The sequence below is a fragment of the Zerene cesonia genome, chromosome 2 (genome assembly GCF_012273895.1).
Source record: "Zerene cesonia ecotype Mississippi chromosome 2, Zerene_cesonia_1.1, whole genome shotgun sequence".
Classification (NCBI taxonomy): domain Eukaryota; kingdom Metazoa; phylum Arthropoda; class Insecta; order Lepidoptera; family Pieridae; genus Zerene; species Zerene cesonia.
In genome coordinates, this window is record NC_052103.1 from 4705569 (window position 1) to 4720753 (window position 15185).

General features: G+C 32.9%; 1 protein-coding gene across 1 annotated transcript; it reads right to left on the minus strand.

The window, feature by feature from the left end:
- Nucleotides 1-658: 658 nt before the first annotated feature.
- On the minus strand, nucleotides 659-10012 carry LOC119834826 (lysosomal acid glucosylceramidase-like). The gene is made up of 12 exons (XM_038359339.1): nucleotides 9883-10012; nucleotides 9131-9261; nucleotides 8797-8842; nucleotides 7313-7463; nucleotides 6596-6752; nucleotides 6079-6239; nucleotides 4774-4897; nucleotides 3953-4066; nucleotides 3073-3220; nucleotides 2233-2309; nucleotides 1778-2067; nucleotides 659-1236 (listed from the first exon to the last, which is right to left on the minus strand). The coding sequence occupies exons 1-12, from the start codon at nucleotides 9944-9946 to the stop codon at nucleotides 1098-1100; spliced, it is 1602 nt and encodes a 533-aa protein (XP_038215267.1). The 5' UTR covers nucleotides 9947-10012; the 3' UTR covers nucleotides 659-1097.
- Nucleotides 10013-15185: the final 5173 nt, after the last annotated feature.

Here is a 15185-nt window from a genome sequence, read left to right on the forward strand (position 1 = left end):
TATACAACACATAAACGTGACATGTGAGTCACCGTGTATCCATTTGAGAGCACTGATTCATGAATTTAATATCATTCAATTATACGTCCTAGCGTCAACAAGTTAAGACACATTTTTGTATATGTTATTCAATGACAAGGATTGCTTTACATGTAAACAACTGTGTTTTGGTTGTTTATATTATAAATGATGAGTAGCATTGTTCATATGAAACTTAAGTTTCTTCTTAACGATATATACGATGTTTTGTTGTTATCTTGCCCTTTTTTAAGGATAAAGCAATGGAATAAAGTTATTAGTTTGTTTTTTTTTATTTGATATTGAATAACATATTTTGCTAAATCAATTGACTATATTTTTTTAAGTTAAAAATATAAAACTTAAATTTTAATAGATGTATTGAAATTATTGAAGTAAATAAATTTATTAAAACTAAAAATATAAAATTTAAAAATAAAAAATCAAATCTAAAAATCATGAATGAATTGATAGTGATGAAGAGAGATATTATACATTTAGATTAAAATTTGCCAAACATTTTAGTTTTCTTTAACTTAATCTATTTAAAAATTGGCCGTTGGTGTTTCAGAAATAGGTGGATTTCAAAAAAGGATAATACTTCTATTCTGAAATGCTTTATTTATAACAATGAGAATAAATAAGAACACAATGATAACAATAAGAAAATCAATGTTGGAATTAAAACAATATAAATGTTAAGTATCTCTAAAAATTGTTCGTCCTATTGGATACACTTTTAAATACTTCGATGTTGTACAATCTTACATTGGATTACCAAGATTTAAATAAAAAATACATGTGATGAAAACACGAATAACATCTGGTAAATGCTTGCTTTAAAATGATTATTAAATCAAAGAAATTTTTTAAATAATTTTAGTAGGTTGCTTAGCGTTATAGTATTGACTTTGTTAGTATATCTTTATTATTCTTAATTAAATGGCTTCGAGATGGCGGTTGGGATGTATCATGAGATAAATATTAACAAATAAAAAAAAGAAGAAAACACTAAACATGCTAATTAAATAATAACTATATTTGTGGACAATATTTTAGATCTCTTAAGGACATAATATTCAATCTGTTACTTCTAAGGAGTTATCATTATTGAATTCATTCTTTGTTACAAATTCCACGGTAACAATAGAATGTTCACTCATATCCAAAGCGACTGTATCACCTTGACACGTGACCTTCACCGATCTTTGGTCTCCTCTGAAATTTGAGAAAATTTTTGATTATTTTTGCTACGGTTTGGTAAAAAACGCGGGTTCGAATCCCGCCTCGTGATAAAATTTTTTGTATTCTTTCAAAATTTTTCTTATTTATAGTCTAGTTCAAAATCTGATACCATGCTTCGGCACGAATTGGGCCAGCTCGCATCGGTCAAGGTACCACACCACAGAAAATCGGAGTGAAATAGTATCCATTGAGTAGTAGTATTGTGAGTGCTCAGTCGTGAGGACCTCAGCCTTAAAATTCGTTATGGTTCGAGATCAGATCAGGTTTGAAAGGAATAAAGATTTTCAATTTATTTGCTCATGAAGATTACATAACCACTGCTCGAAGCTGAAGGAAAACATCGTGAGAAAACCGGCATATCCAACAGTCAAAAGTTCCACGCTATGTGACATCTGCCAATACGCATTAGGCCAGCGGGATTATAGCCTAAACTCTCATTAGAAGCCAGTGTGCCAGCAGTGGGAACATATATGGGAACATATAATGATACTGGGTTGACGTATAAAACACTAACCTGTTAGCAAGAACCACCACTGTCGTGTTTCTAGGAGTCAAAAACGCTACATGCTGAATGGACGAATGACAATTAGACCCATTTTCCTTTACTTTAACTCTTATCGAACCTCTAGGAATAAACTTTGAGAAATGTCCCATAGCGTAGAACATCGGTTGTTTATAGAACTCTTGTTTATCGTCGCTAATAATGATGGGGGAATCGACAAAATTGGACACCCAATTCGGTCCTCCTTGTGTATTTAAACACATGTTCCAGTCTATCCAGCCTACAACGTGATGATTCAAATCCTGTAACCAGAATGTATAAGAGCAGATATAAAGAATATATGAATATTTACTTTGCTTTTTATTTTTGTCTGTGACGACTATTCGTTATAATTTAATTAATATGCATTTGAATATTTATTGAGGAATATTTTTCTAAAGTATAAGAGTTATGTAGGTTGACATTACTTCGATTATGTCGGATATATAGCTATTTGCTCTGCTCCATGATCCGAGGCTGACATCTTCTTCCCAAGGCATTGTTCCTGAAAAACCCAAGATTAATTACCATAATAACTGACTTAGTACTATATTCTATATACCAATATAACCTAAGTTATATTTTTATAAATAATCCAATACTCTTATCATTATATTAGGCACCTCGACATCAGATATAATAATATAATATTAATAATAATTGAACTTATTGAACTTATACAATACTAACTACACTAGAACAGGGGAGCCGAGGCCCCGTACCCTTTTCTTTACTCTTCCCAGTACCTACCCTTCCCCTTTTTTTTCCCTTTTTAAATAGGAAAACTATTTGTACGAGCGACAGCCCAAGCCGAGGTTCGCGGTCCCCGACAAGGGGGGACGCCCTTGAGCGTGTCGCTACCAGGGTGAACCATCAGTTCACCCACGCGCCCGTGCTAAAATGTAGTAGCCCTTCAGGCTAGCATTAAGATTCATCTCAATAAAAAAAAAATTTGTACGAACGTAGGGTCTCTGCATGCGGTGGTAGCGTTTACCATAAAAATAACGGTTTCTTAAATTGAAGTAAGTTTTTTTTTTTTTACAATGTCAATTTATTTTTCGGCAATATGTACTGTAAAGAATAAATAAATAAATAAATAAATAAGTAACATAATATGGAACATCAACATCTGTTATGGTTTCCTTTATAATACTAGGTATCTAAGTATCAAATTCACTAATCGGTCTAAAAATTTTTCGTTATGAAGTAGCACAAGGTCTACTCCTATTTACCAACCCTATTCCTTGCATATGTATCTCCTAGCTTACCTTCACAGGCTTCAGTAGCAAGAATAAATTTATCCGGATGATTCTTCGTAGCGATATCTAATACAGAAGCTGGTATTATTTTATCACCATAAAAATGAACTGCGATACCATCGATGTAGTTAATTGCTTCTGGGTACTCATTTATCAGCTGAAAAAAAAATATTTTGTATGTTCTATTAAATTTAACATGCCGGTTTCCTCACGATGTTTTCCTTCAGCGTTTTAATGTCCAAGCATCCGCATGTCCAAGAATCAAATGTTCGACGACATGTGACATCTGCCAACTCGCACTTGGCCAGCGTGGTGGATTATGGCCTGAACCTTATCATAGGAGGCCTGTGTCCCAGCAGTGGGAACATATGTATGGGCTGATGATGATTAAATTTTAATACTTAATTAAGAATCAGCTAACTTTGTACTATTTTCATGTTTAAAATTTCGATTTCTCTTAGTACTCATATTACTGTTTTTTTATTTGGTATTAGGGTCAATAAAACGTTATACAATTGACGCACATATCTATTATCATTTTATAAATATTATTTACTCATGAATATATTCTTTCTACAGTTTAAGTTAATCTTTACCACAGTAATTGAAAAAAAGTAAAAAAAAATAATAATCAGCACTTTTAATGAGGAAGAGGGAACCTCCTTTCTACAGGTTTTTTTTTTACTATCAGGAGAGTTCCAAGTATTCGAAATCACACACCTATCCTATATATAAGTAAATAAATAAAAAAATGTATTAGTCCCATGTAATTTTTGGACATTTTTTTAATGGATTTGTTAGCAGCGCTTGTTGTATCATAACAATCAAATTAATAGAGAAGTGTATTAATTTCATATATCTATAACGATTTAAATTGATGTCAACTCACAATATTAAAGAAGAAAGGAATGGAGTAGCGCTGATCGTCACATGTTAATATTTTGACGTTGTCATACGTTGAGTTTCGCAAAGTTGGTCCTAAATAGTTAAGTATCCAATTTCCCTGTAATTATTTAAAAACACAATTATATCCATGTTTAAATCTAATATATAAAATTCTCGTATCACAGTTTTCGTTGCCATACTCCTCCGAAACGGCTTGACCGATTTTGACGAAATTTTTTGTGCTTATTCGGTATCTATGAGAATCGGCCAACATGATAAGAGTAAGGCAGAATAGCGTTTGCCGGGTGCAGCTAGTATAGTAAATAGAATTTGAATCCGTCAAAGCATGGCAGTAGAATTCCCAATTTAATAAAATAAAATTCCCAAAATAGTACCCCTTCTCATATCGACCTTCTAACTGTAATTTAAAAATAATTTCTGATAATTTATAGTAACGTCATTAAAGCGATTGCACCATTTGTTTTTTTTCTTCTCTGTAGTATCAGGAAAATATATGTATATGAAGAGAGAAGAGAGAGAATAAAAAAATCAAGCCGAATATCTCACATTTATACTTTACTAGACGCTCGTCTCGACTCCGCCCGTATATCAAGATTGCAGTTATATCCCAAGGGTGCATTTTATCGGGATAAAAGTTATCCTATTACCCAAGTCAGCTCATACGTTGTCTCTATACTAAATTTCATCAAAATCTGTTCAGGAGTTTCAGCGTGAATGACGGAAAAACATCTAAACAAACAAACTCACATTTATTTTGTGTGATAGTGTGATAAGTATGATCATAAGTGCTTAGAAGCTACTGACCAATTCCTTCGCAGTCCAGCCGAGTGTATTGAACGAGGCTAAATTAAAAACACCATTAACAGGTTCATTGGTGGTTGTTATTGCCCATATGGGGATATCTTCAGCTTCATATTTTTCTATGAATCTGAAAAAAATAAATAAATGCGTTAATATTGAATATTTTCTTGAAAACTTATGAGCCAGCGAATAGAAATGTTCTATATACAGTACATAATATTAAAAACAAACCCACGTGCAAACCCACGAAGTTATCGAGTAACAACGAAAAATCGATCGAAATGAGATCCTCCTCCGTTTCTGTTAATTCCTCAATTAATTTGATACAAAAGCAGAATTTATATAAACAGTATTTCTAAAAATTGGTAACGTCATAAACAATGTAACATAGTCCCTATAAAATTAGAATTGAATTTAAATTAAAACGGTTATTAGGTTCCGGAGGTTAGGGTCTATACACCTCATACTATATTATTTTATTGGCATCCAATTTATAACCGTAGCAACTTAAGAAAGGGTATAGCGGCACTAAAAATACATCCATATAAAATTAAAACTGTCTATCACGGTTCTGTGTATCACGGTTCACAAGAGTCGCCTGGTGACAGACGGGCGGAAAGACAGATAGACATGCGGACAACGAAGTCTTAGAAATAGGATGCCGTTTATCCGTTTGGGTACAGAACTGTAAAAAGCTTGATTCCTGTTGTCTTGTTTAATTTATAAAATTAAAAAAATAATTTGAAAATCCAACTGTCTTATTAACATAATAAAACCTATAGCGCGTGATATCTTTAAGGTTCATGCTTTAAGCAAATAAAGCTTGAATAAATGTACGTGGAAGTACAATACATCTTAAGATTAGTCTCAGTTATAGTAATCAACTCAACTATTGGTTTGAATTGCATTCGAGTCTTTTGTTTTCGTTTGCCGAGATTTTACCCTTCTTTGTCCATTAAATGACATGTTTTTAAGATCTGACGTGCGTTTATCAGAGGTCGCAGTTTTATTTCATGAATGTGCAGATGTATGGGATGTGTGGGATTTTAGATTTTCAAGTTTGTTTGTAGAAGTTCAAGTTTGTCACCTTTTTCCCGCGGCCACCATTAGACTTAAGCTTCCACTTAACCTCCCCCTACTCCTTCTACACATAATATATTTGCGTTCCTTATAAACGCAAATTTCATTGTCACGTTTCAATGTTCTATTTGTCTTACACTCAAAAATTCTCTCCATCAACGATAGATTTACGAACCGATATTAATACCAATGCATTGCCAAATTTCTTAAATATTTCTCAATACTTACTTCATGTGATAATCCGCATAGGTCTGATAGTATTCCTTTTTCAAGCGACTGTACCCCGAATAGTCGTCGTTGGTCTTCATCCACGGTGGTGGGGACCAGGTCGTTGCTACTATGTGAACTGACTCCGCTGATACGTTTAATATTTGGTGCAGCATTGGGAACTAAAATTGATACACTTCTATGTTGACATGGTTTTATTTTTTTTTATGTCATAGCGGGCAACTGAGCTGGTGGTTCGCTTGATGGGACGCGATCACCACCGCCCATGAATCGAATAAATGCCCGTTTTTACTGTGGAAAATAAAGGGATAAGGAAAGAATGACGTCTGGAAAAAAAGAGTAGTCAGAGAAAGGTGAGAAAACGGACCTCCGGCTGCCCCACTCACCGTACGATACACAGAAGCATGCCACTATTTTACGCCGGTCTTCTGTACTTCCTAGGTGCGAGCTGGCCCAATTCGTGCCGAAGCGTGCTCAACTCCCACAGTTAAAAATCTAATACAGTCTGTTCGTATACCTTTAATTGGTAATCCTCTGGCGCTAAAGTGTAGTTGGTAAGGTTAATGTCGTCTTCAGGCAGTTCATTATAGGCGTAAGGGTGTGTCGAGAAGTCAGTCCCACCGATTGGGACTCTCACCATATTATATTCCAGGCCTTCTTCACTAAAATATGATCTGTAAAAAAGTTTCTAAGCAATTTTCCACTTTTTTAGTTTATAACGCCGAGTATTCTGGCGTCACAACGAATTTTAGTATTTTTAAAGTTTTTTAAATTTCCGCGTGCTGTACTTAAAACATGATTACAATGTGGATGTTTTCTGCTAACTAAAACGTTAATTATTTATGTTACGATTTAAATGATTTGCTCATTAAAGACACTTAAATATTGACAAGAGATAATCACTTACATAAAATGTAAAGAAATAAGAAGTGGACACGGGTAAGTAATTTTTCCTTCCTACTTAAACTTAACAACCAGTCACCAGGACTCAAAAGGAAATAGAAAACAATAATATACAATCCTGGGAGAAACCTTGACGTCTTAAAGCATAACTTTTTCTAGTGTGAGTAAAAGTTTTAATAGGTCATCTTGCACCAAGTAGACCATCCTTCCAATTATCTAAATTTAAAGTGTTGATTGCTATTCAGTTGTCTAGAAGACTAAAAAGGAATTTCAAAAGCTGTAAAGTCTTTATGAATGAATAATTTGAATGTCAGTTAACAAAACAACTCACTTTATCATTTCATATTGCAATGCTGGGTCGAGGCTTTTCCAGTTAATCCCAGCAGCATCAGTTACGGCGCTGCCGAAACCTTCAACACTCTGGTAGGTTGTACTTGGATCGATTTCTAAGGAGTCGTGACAGTGACCGCTCTTTTGCTCATCTAAAATTTTACTTCTTCTTTAGTTTTTTTTAACTTTTTCTTAGAAAGTGTTAAAATTATTACGTACTAACTTGACAAGGTTGTGTTGATTAAAAATTTAATGGAATAACTGTTATATATGTTAATAAGTTTATTAGTTTATTACGGTATGCTAGCACATAAATTAGTCAAAACTATCTGCATCATTTAAAAACGCAAAACAAAGCGATGTGAAAAAAATTATAATTTGTATATAATGGGCCAAGATCTCTAGATACTTTTACATTTAGATTTAAATTATACTAGATAAGTACACGGTTTTTCAATAAGCGCGGGCAGATTTTGGCGGACATTGGTAACCATTTTATCTTAGTGACATTATGACAGACATTATTAAAAAATCCTATTTATTTCTTTCTTCAATCCCTGTTGTAATCTTCCCTTTTCTACGTTTTAAACTAAGAAATTTTATGCTATCCGGCTCCGCCTGGGTAGATTTTTTTAAGTGTCGAAGTTTTTAATAAGCATTTTTATTTTTGTTCAAGTGGGCACATATCCGACTAACTAAAAATCAATAAATTCCTTCCCATTTTTAGTTATAAGTGGTGTAACACGTGTTTCTTTAATATAACATGCTATCCTCAAAGATCGAGAGCGCTCATTGAGAGAAAAAGTAGCTTAGTTTAATAGCTTAGCTTAAAGCGCTTTATATATATAAGCTAACCAAAGTAACCTGGGAAATAACGTAAAAAATCTCCCTGGTGATAATGTAAAGTTGTTTATATATTTTATTGACATGAATTACATTCGCTCAACTTTGATTAATCGAAGTCTGGAAATATTAAAGCGAAATAATATTTATCACCGTCCAAAAACTCCAAATACGTTTTCATTCTGCTTGATAAAGATCAATAGTTAGGCAAATACTTTTAAATAATTAAGAAATACTTTCATTATATGAATAATGAAAGTATGTGAATATACTAACACTAAAATACGTTTACTTTTGTGTTCCTATATAAAGCAAGTATTATTAAATTTTAAATATCCCTTTTCTACTATCACTTCGAAATACAAAAAAAACCGAAGATAATGAAAATGAAAGCCAAGTTTTAACTATCATAAATGAAGTTCTTGCCAGCAGACTTTCATGAACAGTGTCAAATATGATTACGAAGTTTCATAATTAGTTACGTTTAATATTTGTATATTTTAAGTAAGCGATTATTTATAAAATGAGATTACGTAAACGTTAGTTTCAGTTAATATTAAATACAAAACATGAATTGTAAATGTATTTAATATTAATTGCTTGATTGTTAATAAAATAAATGTAATTAATTGCTTGACTTGCCGTTATTTTGAAAACTTCGTACTTCTTTTTTGAAGCGCATCCCATCCTGTAGGATAAAGGTTTAATATGAAATCAGGAATAAAACTTATCATTCACTAGGTCCTCTATGCCCCGTGCCACTATAAACATACACATTAATTACAAATTTGTTTAATACATATTATATATCAGTCCTTCAGCTGTTCAAACAACTAAGAAACGCGTAAAATGTATACATTAGTTATATACTCATACAAACATTGTTTTATCGACTTTTCTGTCAACCGACGATCCCAAAAACGAAGGATGTTACCAATTCGATCCTTTTTGATGTTGTTTTTAGTATGTTTTATACCTTTGAAGACGTGTACGTCACATAAGATCCTTCCTCAGGTGCCTCTCTGATGAAATCGTCGCAATACGTCGCATTGCATACGCACACTACAGACTCCCTTTGTGGAAACTGCTTTGGTGCACATGGGTTATCTTAAAATAACACAAAAACTATTTGTACTTATCTTTTGATCTCAATTTATAAAAATTAATTTATATTAATCGCAATTTCAGGATATGACTATTTATGAATACTTATAGGCTCCTTTTACCCAGGTACCACGCGAGGGGTTACTGCTATTATATTTATAAAAAAAGGCCTACAGTTAATATATGATAAAATTGTTTTAAAAACAACTTGTACATGCTTGACTTAGATACGTTCTAACAATAATAATAATTCAATTAAGCAGTAATAGCATTAGTCTATCTGAAATCTGAAAATCCTAAAAAGATAACAACATTTACTTATTGCAGTTTGTAATGGAGGTCAATTTTAGTTTTAATATTATTATGTCATCTAAAAATATAATAATTATTCCCAGCAAAATTGTAGGTACTGACTAAATTCGTAATTCAAATTAAATTTATTACCTATCAAAATTACAAAAAAACAACTTCAAGGAAAATGTGTCATAATACCGGCATTTTCATTATATCAATTTCGTTATTTCTTGTAAGTATTAATAAAGTTACTCATTTAAATATGATAGAAACACAAATTAATAATTAAATTTCAATTATAATTTCGTTGGGATAAAGTTTAAGCCTTACCTGTCTTTATATCAATTACACATGACAATAAAGTCAGTACAAATAATTTTGAAATAACTTCCATTTTAATCAATTATTTCTACAGACGTCTATTCATATTGAAGCAGTGTATGATACCGCATCTAAAAGCGTAGTTATAGAACTGATATACTACTAGATGAAAGACAACGTCTATCTCCTTCTAGTATACGCAATCCGAAGGACAGCAGGTATAAGATTGAATGTTATCTGAATGTCGGAGGTTAAAACACGAACGTGCGTTAGCATGCGAATTTAAAATTATACTCCGAAACACGAAAAAAGAAAATATGATGATCTAATTATTTGAAACATTTTTTCTTGAAAGTCATTGAATGAGGTAACTACTTTCCTTAATTACAAAAAACTATTTAAATTCAAGGTAAAAAAAAAAGTAACGTAACGTAATTTATAATTGGAAAGAGACATTTAACGCAGTGGCAAATAATGTTTTAGATTAGAATGTAAAGTAATTTTTTTATTCTTTATATATAAAATTCTCGTGTAGTAACTTGGCTAGTAACTATACCCCTCCGAAACGCTTGATCGATTTTCGTGAAATTTTTGTGTATATGGGGTAGGTTCGAGAATCTATCGATATTATTTTTCATACCCAAAAGATAGAGTAAGGCAGAACAGCGTTTGTCGGATTAACTAGTTAACAAATAATAAATAATTAGTGCGTGGGAAGCGTTTCAATTTTCCATTTTTGTCCATGTCCATTATTATATAATTAAAAAAAAAATGCTACCTATGGTTAAAAAGGGTACCTAGGTCTTTTTTATAATAATCGTTTTCAATAAAATATGTATTTTCAACCGACTTCAAAAATAAGAGGAGCGCACAATACAACAGTCTTTTTTGTGTATGTTACTTTATCATATTTTTATTTGAAAGCTAGTGCCTGCTATATAGTCATTTAAATTGGCCTAGGTCCGACAATTTGACAGCAGTTCAGATTTTTGTCAAAAGTATAGTTTTTGGTAAAGTAATATATAAAATAGTAATAAAATAATTATGATTAAATATAATTAATGCTAAATATTGAAAATACGTCAAACATTACAATATCAATTACTTTTGAAATAAACTATTGAAAACAGCACTGCATACATCACGTAATAAATCGATTTTGTACCTACTTCGTGACGTTTTTGTTTGATGCCTTGTTCTATATACGCTATTCGAATAACTTTATTTATGTTATCAGAAACGAATATCCTTTGAGATACAGAAGTCCTTTGAGATCCTTTGAGATGGATTTTGAGGTTGCGTTAAGAGATTGACATCGCGAACTTTATAACGTACGATGGTCGTATCCTAGAATTAATCCTTCTAATCCTATCCTACTATTATTATTAATGCGAAAGTTTGTAAGGATTTATGTATGTTTGTTACTCTTTCACACAAAAACTGCTGAACCGATTGCAATGAAATTTGGTACGTAGATAGCCGGACAACTGGAATAACATAAAGGCAACTTTTATCCCAATATTCCTACGGGATTCGGACTTACGCGGGTGAAACCGCGGGACGCAGCTAGTATATTATAAAGTAAACATGCACGCAATTGAATACCCGTACTGTTTGATGTGGATAACAAATTATAATTTCTTTAGATTCTGTTTGTGTTTTGATCAATATTCATTGATAAGATGCGTTGTACGTCGACTATTGATTATTGGATGATTTCATGTGAAACCTAACTGTAACAATGACACAGTTAGTTTGTATTTAAAATATTATTCTTGTATTTCCTCTCCTACCAGGTTGCTTGACAGACATTGCTTTTTAGCAATAAGGCCGCGTTTACACGGAATATTAGTGAGTAATTTGTACAACAAGTTTTAGTTTTTACTTTTGTACAATGAAGCATTAAATAAATAAAAATAAATTATTATTAAAAATTTGTTCTCGCATGTCTTATTTTGAATTTCGTCATAGCGAAAAACGTCCTTAAAATATCACATAATTAAAAAAAATAATAATATAAGAAGCTTAATAGAGATTAAATAGAATCAAATTGTTTAAATATATAAACGACCGGCCAAATTTGGAATTTAATTTTAGAATTTAATGGAATTAAATGGAATGTTGTTATAAATGCTTCAGAACCTGGATAAACAAATAGGATCTGGGGGGTTACTTAGGCAGCTCAAAGCGGTACTGATTCCAGCGTGGGTAAAACAGAGTATATATCGTTTAACGGCACACACACTGGAATTAGTACTACTTGAAGACATCATTGTGATCCTCTGATTCAAGAAAACTAACCTAACCTTTTTAATGTGCTCCTTCATTAAAATGTAATTAAAGTCGTTACATTTTTAGTATTTACAAAAATGGAGGTGTTTCGAAAGGCGCTCCTCGTATCCAGATGGTTTGGGGTAGCCCCTATAAGTAATGCACCAGGTGTTACTTACTCACGCACTTTTTATATATACAGCATGTTTGTAGTTATGTTTTTGGGTATGTGCTGTTTATGACATTTCTTGTAGGCAATTAGCTTTACTTCACAACTCTCTCACTTCGTATTAACCAGATAGTAGGTATAGATGCGACAGTGTGTTTGTTTGTTTTATTAGGCAAAAAGACGTGGGTTCGAATCCCGCGTCCTCTTTTTTATATTCTTTAGAAAATTCTCAATTATAAAGAATTTCAATGATAGAAAATAATTAAGAATAATTAATTATAATCTACAAAAAAAGGCCACTGACGTCGACAAGAGGAGGTAACAATTCTCAAATTGAAAACCCATGGAGTTAGCGACTATGAAAACAAATACAGGAATCAAAAATTCAGTCGAACTCAGAAGAACCCACTCCGGTTTTAAGACGTCTTGCGAACAATGAAATAACTTTAAGCATCGCTAATTGTTTTAATAAATAAATATATATCAAATACATGCATGATAATGTGCATAGCAGAACAACAAGGAGAATGTACACTCTCTCTTCTCTTTTTAGATATTCTTCAAATTTCGACTATAGCTCACACCTGGTTGTATCATAAAAGCGAGCCAACAGAGTATCGTACCTCTATCGCGAACATGACGAGATGGGTACTTGATTGCTTCATGCTGATATACGTGAACTATGAAATATTTACAGCTTCAAGGCGATTGAAGCGTTGGATAAAATGTTTGAATTCCTTAAAGAAGGTTCTGATATCTTAATCCTATCCTACTAATATTATAAATGCGAAAGTTTGTAAGGATGTGTGTGCGTTTGTTGCACTTTCACGCAAAAACTCATGAACCGATTGCAATGAAATTTGGTACGTAGATAGCTGGACATCTGGAATAACATATAGGCAAATAACTTTTTATCCCGATATTCCTATAGGATACGGACTTACGCGGATGAAACCGCGAGGCGCAGCTAGTATCTTATAATTTTAACAATACTTATGCATGTTTGTCTGCTTCATTTTTACATAAAAATTTAGGTTGATCAAGGTTTCGATTAATTGAATTTCTGGTTGACGAAAATTAGACCGAGAGATATTTATCTGTCTAAACATAACGTTAGATACAGCTTGATGACAGACACCGGGACAGATAGATATACAGACAGACGGATAGCGAAGTCTTAGTTATAGTGCTTATTCCTAGTTACCCTTTACGGGTAAGGAACCCAATAAGTACCCTATGATATTTGGAGTATACATTTTTGGGAGCCGCGATAGATAAAATGCTTTTGTCGTATAAAGCAAAACTTATATACAATAAAATAATTAATTTTTTTCAGATGTTACCAAAAGAAGCGTTGAAGCAGAAAATGCTGAACATATATTGGGTGTTTATGATTTTATTTTTAGTATCTTATATTTGGACACTAACGGAGTATATCGCCAAGAAACAAGCAGACAAGGAGATAATATTACGTAAGTCAGGTAACGTTTATAATAATAAGTAAAATAGTTATGTGATGCAAAACGAATCCGCTGGGGAAGTTAGGTCCCCTAATAGACCCGACGAGCCCTTGCCTCAGAATAATATGTACAAGTACCCTTGCCTGAGTTGCAGAGTATGTACGGCGGCGTTGTACACAATGTCTGTCTGTCGTAGCATTAGACTTGTGTCAAGTGACATGATGGGAGACGCGATCAGCAAGCGCGAGAGGAATATTTGTTTTTAATACTGGTGCCGGAGCTGGCGGGTCGCCTGATGGTAAGCGCTAACACTGCCCATAATTAATATAATATTTGGAGAGGCAAAAGATCGAATGCCGACTTTAAATTGGAAAGGGATTAAAAAAGGGTTGACGAGAGGAAAAGACTAGGAAGGGTAAGGTAAAAGATACCGGCAATGAGCGAGAGTTTTTCCGTGAGCGTTTCCACTAGAGATGCCCGGCATCCTTCATTACTTGTGGGGAAGTAGGCTACCGCCGTGAGGCCAGAAAGAGTCTGACATAACTTAGTTGCTGCCTCAGTAGAGTTTTCACGCAGAATTTCCTCACGTTAAAAAACTGCAAACCGATATTTGACATGACTTTTGATTTCGAGTGTAGGAGTCGAGCACGCTTCGGCAAGAATAGAACTAGCTCGCACCGGGGCACCAAAACCCAACCAGGATCTCCGTGAAAAACTTGCATTCTACTAGCATTCTACTGTTGCACCAGCTCAGTTGCCCGCTATGACAGGTTGTCTGGTAGAGATCACTTGTTAGTGATAAGACCACATTTTCTACAATAATCCTATTTTTGCTGTGTTTGTTTTGTATTGTTTTTCTTGGTGTACAATAAAGAGTTAATTATTATTACTATTATTATGAAATACATAAAAATAATATGTATATTTTCAGGGAGAGTCAACATCGTACTCTTTTTACATTGCACGATTATATTTATTATTATGTTTGCAAGTTTAATTTACTCTTCAATGATACTATTAATAAATGGTGCGCTTATTTACTTGAATGACGGCCTCAGTGAATTGTATCAAGGTTCTCTTTTCGGCATATTGTCATAATTTCTTTATTTGATATTGGTGCTGATTCAAATTAATTTTCAGATAATGACAAATTGGATGCCTTATTATACGATGATAATATGAAAAATATTGTTTTCCCAAATCATTCATTCAAACAAAAACTTAAAAGAAAAGGTACATATTACGAGTCGGTAATTCTAAATATGAATGAAATTTTTGATTATATTTGTTTATAGGGTTCCATACCAAAGGGTAAACTATCCCTATACAGGAAATATGAGTTTTATTTAGAGTTTTATTTAGAAATTGAATATTTGTTTTTAATGCTAGAAGATGGTAAGCGCTACCACCGC